The 18780-nt window shown below is 39.0% G+C and overlaps 1 protein-coding gene across 8 annotated transcripts in view; it reads left to right on the top strand.

The window, feature by feature from the left end:
• Window positions 1–4544: 4544 nt before the first annotated feature.
• Window positions 4545–18780, top strand: part of LOC103704130 (protein ANTI-SILENCING 1-like) — a 34378-nt gene continuing 20142 nt past the window's right edge. For 3 of the 8 annotated variants that reach the window (XM_088703689.2, XM_039125068.3, XM_026803460.4), the window contains exons 1-3: window positions 4561–4751; window positions 4882–4959; window positions 12404–12808. In XM_088703689.2, coding sequence (XP_088559815.2) covers window positions 12461–12808 — 348 coding nt within the window. In that variant the 5' untranslated portion in view covers window positions 4561–4751; window positions 4882–4959; window positions 12404–12460. Of the gene's footprint in view, window positions 4752–4866; window positions 4988–12403; window positions 12809–18780 lie in introns of those variants that run through there. The other 5 variants (XM_088703690.2, XM_088703692.2, XM_088703693.2 and 2 more) reach the window with 5 other exon arrangements.

The raw sequence follows: 18780 nt of genomic DNA, 5'->3' as shown, positions 1-18780 counted from the left end.
GGCTGCTTTAGCTTAGCACGCAGTTGCAGCACATTGGTAGCGGGCACAATAAGATGGATGGTGATTGGGCCTCTTTTGTGAAGAGCAGAGGTGACTATCGTGCTATATGTGAATGTTGGTGAAAATAAAATTAAATTTCCTGCAAATGACTTGTCCTAGAAATTTCTTCTCTTGTTTGCTTTTTATATGAAATAATGCATCATACACATCGTTGGTGGTTGCGAATTGCTCTTGTTAAATCCCGGTGCTCTGAAGATTTCCTGATTGACAAAGTGCTGGATCTAATCCATAAATAGCACCACATCTGGTTTCTCTACTAGGGTGCCAATGTTTGATTATGCTTGCTAACTCTTGTCCGTTGCTTATGGTATCAATCTTATTATAATTATTTAAACATAGAACACCATAAACTGTGCTTGTCAAGTATAATCTACTCATAGCATAGATTATCTGGCATCATGCATGCTACCTAGGTATTGGGGTAGGTTTCGATTCTGATTGGTATCAACTCTCGAGAAAGTGGAGTGCGAAAATGGTAGATGATGCGCATCCAAGTCGGCCACAACTCGCTAGAAGGACCGACCAATTACAGTTCACTATGATGCCAGCATGTGATTGATTAGGAGTGGCCACTCGGTGAGCCCGACACTGCGCGGCCTAATTCGCATGTCATGAGCTCTCCACGGTTTGTTGTATCCCTAGCCGGGGACCCTAGTAATCACTGAAATTCTACCGATGTGACAGGCAGGACATCATTCGCATACGAGACATTCACGCCTGATGTCCAGGCCGCACCCAGGCCAGTTATTTCTAGTCAGCTCATGTGTCCTAATTCTCCGGTGGTAGGTAAGCTTCTCCAACCTTACAATCAACAAAAGAGGAGAACCAAGGAGATAAGTGCTTAAGACGCAACAGACTATGAGAGAACCTCCTTTTCTATTCTCTGAGCACCATCCTGACTTAGGCGTTAGAGGATTCCTCGCTAGAATGCTCTGGCCAGAGGACTTCTTCATTTGTGTTGTTTTAGGTCGGAGTGTGGCCACTCAACAAGGACCCCGGTAGCGATCGTATGCTGCACACCCTCTTTGATTCTGACCGGAGCAACCAATAGCTGAGCCCTCCAATATCGTCGTACCTCTCATCACAATTCCTAGGACGGGCCGGTTCTCAGCAACAACAATAGGTGAGCATTGGTCTTTTCTAAACTTAAAAAAAGAAGAAGAAAATATCTCAAGTTGGTGGTTCCGCCCCTAAGATTTTTAAAATTCAGAAATCAACCGACCATATTGACATTTTTAAGATTTCAACAGATTTTTTAGAGTGAGATAAAATATTGGCTATTATGGCAACTCTAGATTGATTACTAATTCAAAAAAATGATTTGGATATTTTATAACGAAAACGTCGGTTTGTATATCTAATAGACTAATTATGAATATTAAATGATATTTTAATATTATACTAGTGAATATGTTAAAGTACATTGGTGCATACCTTAGATGCCATAATTGGGAGCATGTGTACGAGCCGGTGAGGGAAAGTGGACAGGGCGAGGGAAAGTGGCTGGTTAGAAAACTTTTGTTAGGATTAGGAGGGAGCCGGAGTTGTACGTATTGGTGGGCCGAGATATCAGTTATACGTATTGGTATCATCGCTGATAATTATAATTGTTATTATGATCATTATTTCCATTTTTTCTTAACCGATCTCGCGTGGTACAATATTGATAGGTTAGGATGTGTCCATCTTCAAGTTTGTTTGTTAGAATTGCAATTTTTTATAAATTTATGGTGTTAGAAGCTAATCATTTTGTAGTTTTGGTTGGATATAGAAAATTGGTGTTCATCCTAGAATTGCTTTATTTATATGGAAAATTGCTTGGAACCGGCTCCCATGCCGTGGTTTTTCACATCAACGTGGACTACACATTCCGATTTATTGTGATAGTTGTCCGAGCTTTGAATAATTGATCTCTCATATTATTTTGAATTGTAAATTGGCAACTTGGATATGGAGAAAAGCTCCTATTATTGATGTAGATAGTATCCCATTGCTATCCATTGAGGATTCTATTTAGAAAGTTAAAGAGGAATTTGTGTAAGGTAACCAAAAATATCAGGCGGTGTTGATGTCCTATATTGTATTTTAGATTTAGTTGGCCATAAGTCAACGTGTGTTTTAAAGTTTCTTTGGAGTCCAGGGTTGATTTTGATGCGTGCATCTATTCTAGCTAGAATTCATCTATACGGCTGCTTTAACGGTTTCTTGGCTAGTAGAAAAAAATGTTAATCTTTTTTTCACAAATTGTACATTTTTTAAGATAATTTATTTTACTTAAGAGCCACCATCTCTTTTTGTTCTCAAAATTAACTTTGATGGTAGTATTCTAGGTAAAGATGATTTTGGTGGAGCTAGTTTTGTTTTTGGAACAATAGTGGTGCGCTCTAGACCGACGTGTCGCTTGCTCCGAGGGCTTTTGGAGACTTGTTACATTTTAACTTTGTTGGATGTATTCACGCTAGAATAGTGTGAAACACCAGTCTTAACAAAAAAAAAAGAGAAATACGAGCGGTGTGCTAGTAGTTGCATGAGGAGTTCTGACTTTTTGAGATGACAATTCTAGCGATTGAGTTGCGTGTTGCTTGGAAAGGTCTGAAGTTTGCGGTGATGCATTTAAAGGCGACCCATATTATGAGGCGACACACGTTTATAAAGTGATTACTAGCGCAACTGATTAGATGGCGACATATGTTGCTAATCATACAAGAACCACTATCTGGTCTGGTGCATCGGATATTCCTTTAAATTTTTTGCATACTTTATTTTCACGTTTACATAGATGTATTTCTTCTAGAATGGTTTAATAAATCCAGTTCTACCAAAAAAAAAAATGTTATTTCCACCATCTTGCATGTTCTGGAGTAATTATCAGAAAAAATGTTAGTATGGTATATCATTGTCCGAACCGTTGTTTAAAAGTTTTAAGGTGCTACATGCTCTTCATAAAAAGTTTAAAAAATTTATTATATATACTGTCAGGGAAATAGCATAAATGTCAAATAATGGCCTTTTTCTATGCTATAATAGTTTGTTATAATACTAATAGTCCATTATAATGTTGTTAATTTTTTCATTGTTATATCTTTATTACTAAAATCAAACACCAAAGTCTATAGCATGTGAGAGGATCTCGGCTAATCTATCTCCATATTACCTTATTTTACTTTTCTTTTGGGGGTACATATGAAGGGGAGAATCTCCAAAATTTAAAATCAAAGAAAGATACAAACTGTTACCTTATTTTCAAACTGCTCTTCCATCTACCCATCTGATTTCATTTATTTTTTCACTTTCCCCTTTTTCTATGAAGGAAGAGAGTCAAGACCCTCGTAAAATATAACACCCAAAAGCATCACCTAGGGACAAATTATGGAAATAACTAGAAATAGTTCCATTATTCAGCTAGATGAAGCCTTGGGGAGAATGCTAGATGAAGCCTCGTCGAGTGGACGCTGCTCTCCCAGGAACGCAATCAACCGCTTTGTTGACTCCTTGCAAGATATGGGAAGCCATGAAAAAGATAAGGTCGTTTTACAGGGGACCAAATGCCCGTGACAACAAGTTGACTTAAACTAGCACAGCTGCCATTATCCTTAAAAAGAAAAGTTTGGTGTGCGATGATCATCTCAAGATCAAAGATGATAAAAGTAGAGATGATGAGATTACCTTATTTGGTTTTATCATAGTAAGCGCCCATGGCGGTGATCCTAATTATTTACACTTCTCAAATTACTGACCAACTTAGTGATGAAAAATTCATCTTTGAGGTCAAGTATCCAATATTGGAGACAAAAATGCCCCAATCCAATAGAAAAAAATTAGTATATCAATAAACTTAATATAATATATGAATATATATATATATAATTTTATCTTGATGCTATATATATTATATTTATAATATGTTATTATTGTCATATTATTATTTGATTATAATTTTCATTTATAATAAAAATATATTATTGCACTTTATATTTATATTATAAAATTATTTAATATATGAGTTCTATTTACCTTATTTTTCTAATCAAAACAAAGATTAGTATTAAAACAATAACATATTATTATAAATGTAAACATGAATTCTCTAATAATAATAATTATATTTTTATAGGATTAATAAATATATTTTTATATAATAAACTAATAAATAATATATTAATAATTATATTAATAATTTATTATAGTATATTTTATGTGATTAATAAATATATGTTATAGAATATATTAAAAATAGTTTGAGTATTATATAGTTAATGGTCTTGAATTTCTATAAAATACTAAATAGATTACATCCGGATATTTAGAGATGTTTAATCAATGAAACATAGGATATCATCGTGATATTCACCCAGAAGGATAACGTTTGAGATTTGAAACAATGCCGGTATTGATACAGGCCGTTATATCGGCCGAAATAGATATTAAAGAAAGTTAGATACAATGTGCCCCTTCCTTTATCGCCTCCTATAAAAGGGGAGGGGCCCCCCAACTTCTCTCGCGATTCATCTGCAGTTCTTCCGCTCTTTCTCTCTTTATGCGAGTTCTTGAACGGCGACGAGGGTTCTGAGCTCCACGATCCCATCCTCCACCTTTCTCTCACCCTCTGTCTCCGTCATTCCTCTCGAATCGAATCGAAGCCGTGGACAAACTCTCGTGGTCTCGCTTTGTCCATCTCTGCTCTTCTAGTAGTGAGTACTCCGACGCTTCGTTCCCTTCCCCTAATCTCTACATTGGGTTTTCTCCCGTTCTTTTTTCCGTGGAAAGAAACCCTGATGTTCGTTTTTTCAATCTTGGCGGCTTTCTCTCCTTTTCGGGAAGAGAACATGGGCTGGATTGTGGTTTCCGTTCGTCCTGGAGTGATTTCCCTGGAGATGGTTCCGTCTGTCATGCGGAAGGGTATATAATCCACATTGTCGCTTCTACGGTTTCTTTCTTTCCCTTTTCTTTTCTTGAAACATATTTTGTATTCGTGGTATTCTGGTGTTGACATTGGAGCTTGTCTTTGGATTTGCTGCGATGGATTTTTGAATCGCAGTTCTTCTAAGTTTTTTTTTTCTTTTTTCTTTTCTATAAATCATTTCATATTTGTTTTATATTGATGCAGTGCACATATTTAAGGGCACGAAAGTAATCATCATCTCCCTTTGTTTTCCTTTTCATGTTCTTGGCGGTTGGTATTAGGGTTTGTTTTATGGGTTTCTTGGAGCACCCTGTTCTTTTATATCGATTTTCTTGATTCGATTTTTTTTTTTTTGATTGTACTTGGTTTGTTTTTTCAGTCATTTGATTTGCTTGCTGCCTTTTGATGTCTTATTGGATGGGCTTAGAGTTGTAGGTCAATGGTGTGACTTTTTTTCCTTCCATATGTTTTGTGATAATGAGAATGGTGTTCAAGTCGAGGAAATACGGTTCTGTGTGGCTTTTCTTGTTGCAGCACAAGACGTGCGATTCTGTTTAACATGGTATAAGGTCAACATGACAAAAAAAAAAAAATGGAGAGGGAGAAAAAGAATAGAAAAATAACAGAGGAAGCATTCATATTGCAGATTCATGGGATACTTGTTGTTAAGTGGAAAGAGAAATTAAATGGATAAAGGTGTTGTGAAGTTTTTTTTTTTTTTTGGGATCAGAACTTAAATTTTTCATGAATTAATCATGTGATTTTACTGCCCTTATAGTAAAGAGCTTTTAGTTACGATTTGTTTGTTCAATTGTTTTTTCAAGGAAGTGAAATATGCTTTCTTAAAGTCGAGGATGCTTAAAATAAGTGAAATATATGATGCAGTCTTACAGGGAGTACTTTTGATCTAGTTCAAGATATGACAAAAAAGGGAATTTTGTTTACAGCAGTGCTATAGGTATAGAATCGTATGACTTACATTGTTTAGGTGCTTCTTCTGTTGATTCATCAAAGCAACCTTGTACTTTGGTTGGAGTGAAACTGTTTAGAAAGTTGGGATATGGCAGATATATTGTAAGCTGAAGCTATTGAAACTTTAGCTTTCCAAGATTGAACATACAAAGGAAACACATTTCATGGAGCTCGAAGTCTGATTATGGCAGAAGCTTGGAGGCCATGTTCTTTTATGTTAGATTTGTAAGGACTGGTTTACATGTTTTGTAGGAACCTTTTTTTCCCATTTTATCAGAAATAGTTGACTTTCAGCTAAAATGTGCAGAGCAAACAAAAGTAGTTGCTTTTGTTGGGTTTTAAGCAATAATTTGCATGTATTCACAAGATTTGGATCATCCAATTAAGTACAACTCGAAACCTTGCCTTCTTTCATACTCTTAAGGATTGGTTTGGCAGAGAGGGGGATTAGTCAAGTTAATGTGATTGTGGATTGTCACTCTTTTATTCTTTGACTCTTGATGCCCAACATTAGTTATTGTCATGTTAACATTTGACTCTTTGTTTTTGGCTCACTTGTACCTGCAATCCAATTAAATGGTTCAATGTATGCACGGAGCCCCTCTAGATGTATCTAACTTGTCGAAGTAGGATCTTAGAACTTAGGCATGTGCTCCCTCACACATGAAATCTTTCATTCTTCCTCACCAGCTTTGTTGAAGTAATCTTAGCTCTACCCCTCCTTTGCTCTTCAACTTGCATATTCATCTCCATTTTCAAATCTACATTATCTAACAGAATTTCTTGTTTTTTTCACTTTTTTTTTTTAAATTTTATCCTTCCTATATTCCACATCTGCTGAACATCATTTTTGAGAAAAGATTTTTTTTTTTTATGCACGATCTTTTTGTTGCCAAGCATTTCAATCCTTGCCATATCCCTAGTGTAATTTCTTTTTAGATATTTTTCTCAAATCGTCTTGACAGACATAATTAGCACGTTAGATTAGAGTCGCATCTAATGGTGATGTTGACGCAACAAAAGGAAAAGCTCCCTCATTTGACCGGCTCAAACCTATGACAAGAATGCTATGAGAATAATGATTACATAATGATATGTTTGATCAAGTGAAAAGGGTTATTGTATTTCTTTTTTGGGGTGAAGGAATTTATTCAGTTATGTCATTTGTTATATTATGAGTTTGGATGAGGGCTAGGATTACTTAATTAATTTTATGATCATGCCATCCATAGTTTGCCAATTGATAGTAAGCACTGACAAGATGATAGATTTGTTAGAACATTGGAATTTGCATGTTAAGATATGTTGATCAATTTCAAATTTGTTCACCCAAGTATTTTTGTACTAGTACATGTATGTTGGATAAACAAACTTAGCTGTGAACTGATATACTAAAATCTAGGTTCACAAATATTTCGAAGTATTTGTGGGCGGTTGCTTTTTACATGCATCACATAGTTTCAAGTGAGTTATCATACAAGCTAATGCTTTGAAATTATGTTTACACTTTAATAACATAAATAACCTCAAAATTATGGTGTAAATACAAGGGGATATATGGCTAGCTCATAAGTCAACAATCCAAATTTCACTCATATGGGAATCCCATGTTTTAGTAATGCTACTTTACTACCATATTATTTACTCCATGTACTCGATACTATGGTGATGAACATGGCCTTGTTTGTGCCTTCATGTCCTCTGGATTAGTGGCTTCTAAGTCTGCATTTAACTCAGCCAAGTTAGCTAGATACGGGCCTTGATATTTCTTGTTTAGGCCATTTTTAACAACTTTGAAGGCGCCTTAAGGTGTTTTTATGTATGTTTGTCAATGAGGAAGGTTTTATTGTCTTTGCTTTAGTTCCTTTAAGCTACCCTTAGTTGGTGATACAAAATAAGTTGATCTACTGATTCCTGAGTGACCTAGTCACATAGTCAATAGCTCCAAATTAATACACCTTTGCATGCCAACACTAAAAAGTATGCAACACTTGCCACTTGAAATAAATTTGAAGAAGGTAGTCATAATGTGGTCGGAGACATGCATATTTGTTGGGCATATGCTAGCCTTAATGGGCTTAGATTGTCTATGGCTGTATGTAAATACTTGGGATGCTTGATATAACTTTCATCATCCAATATATTGGTGTATGATCTTATGTGGATTAAGGATTCAAGTTCTGGAGTGAAAATCATGCTGATACGAGCATGACGATGTAAACAATCTGGCCTCGACTTTGACTAAGCAATTCAACGAGAACTTACTCATCTAGGTATTTGGAGGTCCTCCCTATTTGCCTTAATCATCCTAGGATGTCGCCTAGATGACTTGGAGGACTTGGATTCGTTATGCCTCTCAGTGCGTAGTTTCTTTAGGTATGTGTTTGGTTGCCTGGGCTCGAACTCACTTTGCCAAAGTGCCTTCAGTGCCCCAACAACCAAAGGCACTTCCAGCATTCGTGAGCCTAGTTCTTCTCAGAGAGGGAAGCAACTTTAGCCTACTTCGAGACAACCAAAAGCCACGTCATTGCCTACGTACGTGAAATGACTTTGGATGTCCACTTTATGAGCAACCAAACATGCCCTAGCTTTTGCAATTTGGTTCATATTGAAGCGACAATGCAGCATATAAGCCAATTTACAAATATGAGACTATTGGGACACTATTGCAGCATGTACCTCTGTGTGCTATTAAAATACATAAAAAAGAGAGGGTGCAAAATATTTTATTGGTCGTTGTAATTTTTGGTTGTGGCCAGATTTATGGATAAGTGCCATTTCTAATGCATGATTCTGATTATGCTATATCTGCTTGTATAGTTGACATGATTTTTCGATGTAAGGTGTATGTGACATGCAAGATTAGGGCTGAAAATGGATCGGATGTGGATCTGATATCATATATCCATATTTGTATTTGGTTTTGTTTGGTGAATGTTAATGTGAATATGGATATTAATCAGATGCAAAAATTCACTTCCATATTTGTTTTAAATGAATACATATTCGGAATAGATATTATAAGTACAGATATAAATTAGATTGTTAGTATTTATGACCACCAAATTAAAGATATCACTAAGTAGAAGGTAAATTAAGTTAATAACATGTTAATATGGTCACTTTATCTCTTAAAACTTCATGAATGCTATATGAGATTAAATAGAATTACAATCACAATCAGATATTTGGGTATGGATCAGATAGTTGTCTATCAATTTCTATATTCATTTTTCTTTGACAAATATAGAGATGAATATGGATATTGGGTGGATGTTCAAATATGTTTCTCTATCTGGATAGATTTAGGTATGAATAGAGATGTGGATGGATATTATTCTGTCCACTTTCTTTCCTATACAAGAACAATACTATCGAAGAGACAAGCTCTCTGTGAGCCTTATTTGCTTGTTTGATTAGTAAATGAGCTGAAATAAGCTAAATTTTTGAGCTTGAAAAATAAATGTGCCGGAGCATGAGCTAGGCTTAGCATGCTTGTGCTCATCTCAATAGCTAAAATTGAATAACCACAATCATGAACATACAACCTTATCCAAACTATTGCAGGTTAGTTTTATGGATTCTCATTCACTAAGAATTCCTATATAGGGCTATCTTTCTTGTAATTTCAAGCGATTCCTTCTTTTTCTCACAATTTCCATCAAGGGATCTCGTGTTTTCCCCATGTTCATCCTTGAACATAAATTGAAGTGGAAGGGATGCCCTAATATGCATGCATGTCAAATTTGAATCCATTTTAGCATTATTTGACAAGCTTTTACAACTAGCCATTAACCTTTAACCTTTCTCATCTTAGTTTTGGACTGGCCAGGTTAAGTTAAATAAATTTATATATTGTTTACTTGTTTAAAAAATATTTTATTATTTTATATCTATTTTAAATACTTTTAAAGTATTTTTAATAACGTGCACTTTGTTCGGCCGTAGATCTAATAGTTTCAAGTTTATTTACACTAAACACTTAGGGCCTATTCAAATGTCTGGAGAGGCTATCTCGAGATTAATTTTCCATGCAACTGAACTTTGAGAGAATGAGGTAGTGCTGATGAGAAAGATGGACACAAATAGGGCTGTCGCAAATCAAAGAATTCCAAAAAATCAGAATATTAGATTCCTTTTACAAGGCAATTTCTAGTATATTGATTTTTTAGAGCCAAAAAATTTCCCTCAAGCAAGAATTCTTCTCCATTGTTAGGTTCTTGCCACCATTTACTATCTATGGCAAGGCTCGCTGTTTTGGTACTAGGCCTCATACCAATACCAACCTATTATTATGTTGGTACGCCCAATATGGGGTTGGTTCGGCGTACCGACACTCGGTACACCTGTACAACATACCGGTTTGGTATCGATGTGGTACGATATGGTCAGTATGTATCGGTACCAGCCAGTACGACAAACCTTATGCTATTGTATATTCAATGGATAACTTAATAAACATCCAAACAAGCCCTTAAGCCCTTTAATATAAGATCAAATGGCTTTTCTTGGTCAACTGGAATGACATGGGATGGGAAGAAGACCCAAGGAAATCCTTCAAGCGTGTACCTAGCCTTTTTAATGCTATCGTTTTCATTCTAACTCTCTCATCTTTCCCATTCCCCTCTCTACTAATCTCTAAAAAGGTGAGATGGTGGGTAATGGCAGTTTCTGGGGAGATCTTTGGTGCTAACTCTTTATCTCTTCAACCCTTTGCTTTTATTGTCTTAAAGGTTTGATAAGGGGCAATGACACCTCCCAAAGTCATAAATTTGATTTCTAATGCCTAGTCTTATTCCGAGTTCAAAGCAGCCAACTTTTGACATGTATTCCCGATTCTAAGCTATATCTTTCCATCTTAGTTAAATTTGCCTTTACCCACTTTGTTCTTCCTCTTCTAAGCCCCAAGCCATCAAAGGGGTGAACATAGACCTAGGCTTTGTATTGTGACGTCAACTTCAATCAAAAGCACCAATTTATGCTCATTTCAAGCTTAACCAAAGCAAGTTGGAGCTTACCTTGAAATTAATTACATAAACTGGACCGTACTTACTAGCCTAACTTGAGGCTCAAGCCAAGTTGAGCTAGTTATGTTTGTTTTTGAGCTAAGCTTGTGTTGAGCCCAGATTGCTCGTGTTTGTCCTTTGACATTATATTATATTTGTAAGATCGAAAGCTTAGCTTGGAAGATCTCATTTGCTTCTTCAAGAAGGGGTAATGTTTCATTTGACGGTTCGCTAAACTGGTACCGACAGTCGGCGACCGGTTCGACACGATACAGTCCGTATTGTGTTGTTCTGGGGAGTACTGAAGGAAAGGGAAGGAAAGAGAGAAGGGTGGGGGACTTGCATGGATTGATTTGTAGCCGAGCCTCCCAGGTCCGACGACCGTAGCTGGGGAAGGATAGGGAGCGGGAGAGAGAGAGAGTGAGAGAGGTCGGAGGAGGGAAGCTTTTGTGATGGGGAGGTTTGAAGGCTTCGAAGGACGTGGGGGTGCCAGGGGCGATTGCGAGCGGATCGAGCGAAGGAGGTGAAGGGGCTGGAGGAGGGGGGATTCGTGATGGGTGGGGTGGGGTTTGAGGGGTTCGAAAGATGTGTGGGAGGCAGGGTGGGGGATAGCAAGTGGATCGAGCAAAACAAATATCGGAGAGAGACTGTTTAATGGTTTCGGCCCGTTTGCCGAACCAGCAGGGTGAACCGTTTCGGTTCCCCATCAATTTGGTTTGGTACACCCCGAACTGAGCGATGTGGGGCAGTATGGCAAATGCTGTTTTATCTGCTATTTGCACCTAGCTTATTTCTAGTGGGCATGCAGTTAAAGGCTAGTGGGTGATTGTCTCTATCACATATTGAAGGCTTCAATAAACTATGCTTCTTATATATCTTGTAAAATTGTCAATCATTTTGGAATTATCGATGCTTCCATAAAATCTGCTCAATTTCTCTATTTAATTTGTCATGGCATATATTCATGTATCCCATTTAAATGGAAATGCACTCAAGAGTCGCATTGTAAGTCAAACTACATGAATATGAAGTTTCAGTTATGATTGACTCCGTTTCTATTCCTAGAGTTACAATCATATATATGTACAAGATAGATGGGACGTATCCTTCTATAATATGTTGTTGCAAGAAATAAGTGGGACCATTTTGTTTAACTTATATTTCATCATAGCTCATTTACTATTTCATATCTTAAAAAATTAGTTATCTCAATAGCATGACATGTTATTGATTTCTTTTGATCATTGAACAAACATTTTTCAGCTTGCTAGGCCTTTTCAAAATCTTCCAGGCTTTCTTTGAAGACTTTCAATCTTTTTTCTTTATACAATGCCCCATTGTAGCACTCGTTGTTGTCTCAACTTCCCTTGAACTAATAAATCTACTTTTCCGTTTAATATGTTACTTCATCCTTTCTAATTGTTGTTTGTCATTGACATTTTTATCTTTCTTTTTATTTTAGGCTCATAAAGACGACCAATTTGAGCCATATTTGCTTTTTTGTGAAGCTATTCAAGCAATGGCTCATTTGGAGGATCAAAGTAATGATGATATTCAATTTCATTGGGGGAAAAAAAGAGGAATTGGTGGTACAAAAAAGGATTGTCAATTCTATGAGTCATTCACATTTGATAATGTGAACTACTCATTATATGATTGTGTTTACCTTTTTAAGCACGGTGAGCCCAAGCCTTATATTGGAAAGATATTGAAGATATGGGAACAACCGGGCCATAAGAGAGTAAAAATTTTATGGTTTTTCTGCCCAAATGAAATTCAAAATTATTTGGGAGATCATGCACCATTGGAGAAGGAGATCTTTTTGGCTTCTGGTGAAGGTGTTGGTCTTTCCAATGTCAATACACTGGTAAATTTGATTCATGTCTTTTGTCTCGATAATGTTGTAGTATGTTCCACTTTGTACCCTTTCAAAATTATGTTGCAACTCTATAAGATTAAAAATATAAATATTGAAATCATAGGCGACATTCAAAATAGGAAGTATTTGACACAAGGAAAGTATGAGCCTAAAAAATTTGTGTTGTGATGTAATATAGTTCTAGCATTTTTATTAGATTTAAGTAACGTTTTTTTTGGATAGAGATGAAAAAATGCGAGCATGTTATATTTGATTATCAAATTTTTGTTTTTGATGAATGTTACTTTGCCTCCTTCACTTATTATGCCGCATGATATTTGTTAAGCTAGTTGCATGCGTATTTCCACATTCCCTAGCATGTTGTTTAACAATGTTTTTGAGGTTGAGTTTGCCTATCTTGAGATGAGGCTCAAAAAAAAAAGATGCCGCATGATGTTTTTGACTATTATGCTGCATGATATTTGTTAAGCTAGTTGCATGCGTATTTCCACATTCCCTAGCATGTTGTTTAACAATGTTTTTGAGGTTGAGTTTGCCTATCTTGAGATGAGGCTCAAAAAAAAAAGATGCCTTAAGTAGTGGGCATGGGATTATTATGCGAGGCACAACATGCCAATAAAATATGGGCTTTGAGGAATTGAAGTTGCTGCGAGAAGAACTGGTGAGATGGGCCATCCATGATTAGGTTATTATGGAAACCAAGGTCCGCCGTACCGGTACCGGTGGCGGTCTGGACTGGTACGTACCGGTTTCATACCGGTATGGCAGTCGTACCGGTCGGTTTTTCACTGAAAAGCTTTCGGTACCGGATCCCATGCTGATTTGGTACTGGTCTCTGCTCGGACCGGTTCATACCGGCTCGTATCAGCCGGTACGGGCTGGTACAGTATACCCTGATGGAAACCACTTGTGATAGAGTAAAATTTTTTGACCAATTGTTATTTTGGTACATACTACACTTCTTATCCCCTAGATGCTTCACAAGACATTGATGTGGCAACAATGACTTGCTAAAGTAGTTTGGGGCTTTACCTAGTTGTTTAGGGGTTCTGGGTCGATTACTGAACGGGGCATCCCCAAGCATATAAGCTTGGGCGATTATAATGTTCGTGGATCACCCTCCCTATTTCAAAACGATTTGCTAAAACGGACAAGAGTATAATAGATAGCAAAAATACTCAACTTGAGATTCCTATGGCGGGTTTACTCACATGACCATGTATTGTCCATATAAATTCCAGCCAAAAGGTCAACATAGTAGGATAAATGCATCCAATACTCAATCCTGAGCAGTATCGAAGTAGTATACTATGCTTTATGCCTTGATTGATGATATTTTTGCTAGTGGTATGCATAGTTTTTATGTTAGGGTAGCTTGGATTATCAAGGACACCAATAATACAGGATAATTTCATAATGTTACCCATGATGGAATGTGTCACAAAAACTAGCCATTAGACAAATCACTGAAAATATCAAGTGGTATGCATGGTGTTTGTGCTAGGGTGGCTTAGATTATCAAAAACACCGATAATACTCGATAGTTTCATAGTCTTGCCAATTAGTGGAATATATCATGGAAACTAGCCATTGAACAAATCATTGAATAATAGCGAAAACTAAGCCCATACATATATATGATCGTATTTTGCGTAGTTTTTATGTTCCTGACCCCCCTAATTTGAGACAAAGCATCTTAAACCACTTCCATAACAATAAGGAAGGGGGCCATTTCGGCTGGCTTCGCACCTATTTGCGTGTGAAGCATTTTTTCTTTTGGGAGGGACTGAAGCAATAGATCAAAACTCTAGTGGCCGCATGCGATATATGCCAAAAGGTCAAATATGACCCAAGAGCACCTCCGGGACTACTACAACCACTTTCCATTCCAAGCCTTATTTGGGAAGATTTGAGCATGGACTTCATAGATGGATTGCCGGTAAGCAGGGGCTACGAGGTCATCTTGGCAGTAGTAGATCGGCTGAGTAAGTATGCACATTTTATTGCACTTAAACATCCTTGCACAGCAAAATCAATGGTCAAAGTATTTGTGAAGATGATAGTACGGCTACATGGAGTGCCGTAAAGCATCATCACGGACTGAGACAATGTCTTTATGAGCGCCTTTTGGAAGAAACTATTCACACTGCAAGGGAGCAAGCTCAAGTACAGTTCTTCATACCACCCGCAGACCGACGAGCGGACAGAGGTCATCAACCAAACTTTGGAACAGTATCTGCGCTGTTTTTGCCATGAGCAACAAATACGATGGGAAGAATACCTTACATGGGCTGAATTTTGGTATAATACTTCCCACCACTCTTCTATTAAAATGAGTCCCTTTGAGCTAGTGTATGGCACTTTTCTCCCAATTTTAACTTCTTATGAGAGAGGCACGGCTAAAAGCATCGAAATTGAGAAAGAATTAATGGCACAAGACAAAGTCTTTGGAAATGTTAAGGAGCTTCAGAAGGTGTAGGAAAGAATGAAAAGATATTACGACAAGGGTTGAAGAGAAGTCATCTTCGAACCGGGCCAGTATGTCTATCTGAAGCTAGAGCCTTTCAAGCAAAAGTTACTCAAGGATAAGTTCAGCCACAAGCTTTCTCAGAGATATTACGGGCCATTCAAGATCTTAGAGCGCATTAGAGAAGTTGCCTACCGATTGAAATTGTCAGCCACATCAAGACTTCATCCAGTCTTTCATGTATCCAAACTGGAAGAAAAGTTAGGTAACCCAACTTTGATTGAGCAGGGACTACCATCCTTCGATGAGGAGGGCCGACTACTTCTTCAACCAATCCAAGCCTTCGAGTACTGAATGTGGTGAAGAGGACGAATTTGCCAGAAGGTATGGCAAGTCCTTATTCAGTGGGACTAATTACCGAAAGAGAAGGCTACCTAGGAGGACTATGACGAGGTAGCTCGGTCATACCCAACTTTCATCCTTGAGGACAAGGATGTTCTTGAAGGGAGGGGGATTGATGAAAACCCTCCAAAACTGCACAGCCATGGCACTCAGCCAGGCGAGGTCCAAGCAACACTCAAGGACCAGATCGGGCAACTGATGAGCCTAGAGGCTGACCAAGCCTTAGGTGGCCAAAAAAGGCAAAGGCAAACAAGTACATGCGCAGGCCAAGACCAGCGCCTGTGCGCGACGACAATACCAACGGTAGCACGTAGAACTAGCCCGCGTGCCAGAATTCATCCCATTAGCACAATAGGCGCCAATCGAGCAAGGCAAGGGCCGAGCACACTACGCGTCAGTGTCTACGCGCTCGGGCCAGCTGAGCGCGCCTGACCAGACGAGCGCATCCGACCAGATGAGCGCGCTAGCCAAACGAACCAACGGCTGTGTGTGCTACGCACAAGTGCTTGCGCACCTGGCCAGCCGCGCGCGCCAACCAAACAAGGCAACGGCTGAGCGCGCAACTCACAAGCTTCTGAGCGCCTGACCAGCCGTGCGCCCCTTGCGCGCGCTCTTGCCCAAGCGCGCAAGCCACAAGCTTGAGCGCGCCCATCAGCTTCGCGCGCTCTTGTCTGACTCCAGCGGACAATTTCTTCCCTACTACCCCAATAGGGCATCCGGCCAAAGCTCATCCCGAAGATTCCAAAGTACTGAGGGGCATTGCAAATGAATCTGGCTCGAGCCAGATCGCTTCGTGGCCTTGCGCAGGCGCACTGCAGCAGCAACCTCCTACTAAGCCAGTAGGGCATCTGCCCAAAGCCCACCTCGAGAGTTCCAAAGTCTGAGGAGCATTGCAAATGGATTTGGCCGAGTCGTGACCTTGGCCTTGGCCGTGCGCGGGCGCGCCGCAGCAGCGGCCCCCTACTATACTAGCTGGGCATCCTCCCAAATCCCACCCCAAGGGTCCAAAAGACCAAGGAGCATTGCAAAGAACCTCGCCTGGGTGCGCGCCAAGCTTTCCAAGATGCGCGGCCCGATCAGCCGGATCCCGCGAGCCAACGGCAGCCAATCCACTAGCTACAGCCAACCACAGCCAACTGTAGCCAACCGCAGCCAAGGGCAACTGCATCCCAACAACTGTATCCAACCTTGCAGTCTATAAATACTCTTGAAAGGCAGAAGTGCGGGGTATCCATCCAGATTGTGAAGAAACCTGTGGAGAGTCCACTTGTATGATTCGGCCTTAGGGCTTGGGCTAGGGAAAACCACATCAAGTTCTCACTAGATTAGGCTAGCCAGAGGAATGTCTATCTCTGCTAGATTGGGCTATTTGGAATTCCTTTCGAGTCCTTAGTAGATTGGGCTAGTGCAAAAACCTTGTATACGCCACTAGATTTATTTGTTTGCACTTGTACTCTGTATCCTTCATTCCAATTTAAATGAATAGCCACTGTGCATCAATTTTCATCCATCCAAGTTGTGTTCTATCTAATTTAGGCGTAGGGATTTGCTGCCAATTCCAATTTCTATGGGCAAAACTTTGGCGCTTACCTTCAAATCGGTCCACGGCAGCATTGCAACCCGGCTAGAAGCCAAGCGGCAAAGGAAGGCAATGGTGAGGGGCTTGGGGACCGAGAACGCCCCCCATTAGAGGCCCACAACCGCTCCCTCCGCCTCAGACTTCACTGCAACAACTTCCTCATTGCCCATCTCTTTCATTGCCTCATCGACCACTGCATCTTTACCCACCCATGCCCACTCCTCGTCTTCGCTTAGGTCCGCTACCCAAACCTGTTCCTCTAGGTTGCCGTTATCCACGGTGTCACGCTCTATTCTGCCTGCTCCGTTGCCATCGTGGGCCACCTCCATCTCTATGGCCTCCTATTTTTCCCCTCTCCTTCACCTTCTCTGCCCTCCTCAAGGCTTGCATCGCCGCCCGGTCCCTCTCTATAGGTGCCCAAGTGCATGCCTAGGCCCTTGCCATTGGGGTTTCATCTTTGACCTCTTCATGAACACCCTCATCTCCATGTAGATCAAGTATTTGACCTAGTGTTCGCTTGCAATGTGTCCAATGGAATGTTTGTTAGAGACGTTCCTTTTTTCCCCAAACTCTCCTCCAAACACAAGAAGCGAGCTTCCTTGTATGTCAATTAGTGCAACTTGAGTTGCAATGCAACTTGAGTTGCAATGCAACTTCGACTATAGGGCTCTAGAAAGCCCCTTATTGACATTATAACGTTGAAACAACATACAGGTAAGTAGCTCTTATGACAATATGCATAGAAAAAGTTTTGAGCTTTTTAAGCAATAAATTTATCCATACATATACTATTGTTATATATTGTACATTTTGAGGAACATTATGCTATAAAATGATGTAATGCTGATGTAGCCTAGAAGTCAGGGCAGAAAAAGAAGGATAAATAATGGATGGAAATTTTGTGGTGGCAATGAAGTGTAGGAGGAGTCAACCTCCTTGGATAGCTCGTAAGACAAGATCTAATCCCAGAAAAGTTAGTTCTAGAATAACACGAGCGAGATAAACATATAACTTAATTCATTCCTGCCTTCAAAGACATACAAGGAAGCCTTACATAGACTCTGAAACTTTCAAGACTTTGAATAATAAATCAGCCCTTGGAACTAAACTTTGACAGATGATTGAAGACTACATTTAAAGACCCAATTGGAAAATTAAAAGACTCCTTTGACCGACACATTCTAGAGACTCTTTACTCTTTAATGATCTTTTTAAGTTCCTGCATATCTTCAGACATTTAAGTGGGCTGATTCCCATCATAAGGAATTGGCTTAGTGTAGATCAGATTGTGAAATTATAGACAGAAGCAGCTGCATGAATATGGTTTCTCAAAAGCTTGTTGATAAGCTCAAGTTGAAGACAAAGGATCACCCCCAACCCTACGAAGTTGCCTGGATACATGATACTTCCCTCTTAGTCACTTAGTAGTGTTTGGTAACTTTTTCAGTTGGAGATAAGTACGTTGATTCTGTTTGCTGTGATGTAATTCCAATGAGGGTATCCCATACTATA

Source organism: Phoenix dactylifera, chromosome 8 (genome assembly GCF_051530095.1).
Source record: "Phoenix dactylifera cultivar Ajwa chromosome 8, Ajwa_hap1_PhDact_Kaust_v1.1, whole genome shotgun sequence".
Classification (NCBI taxonomy): domain Eukaryota; kingdom Viridiplantae; phylum Streptophyta; class Magnoliopsida; order Arecales; family Arecaceae; genus Phoenix; species Phoenix dactylifera.
This window is presented reverse-complemented; position numbering and strand designations above follow the sequence as displayed.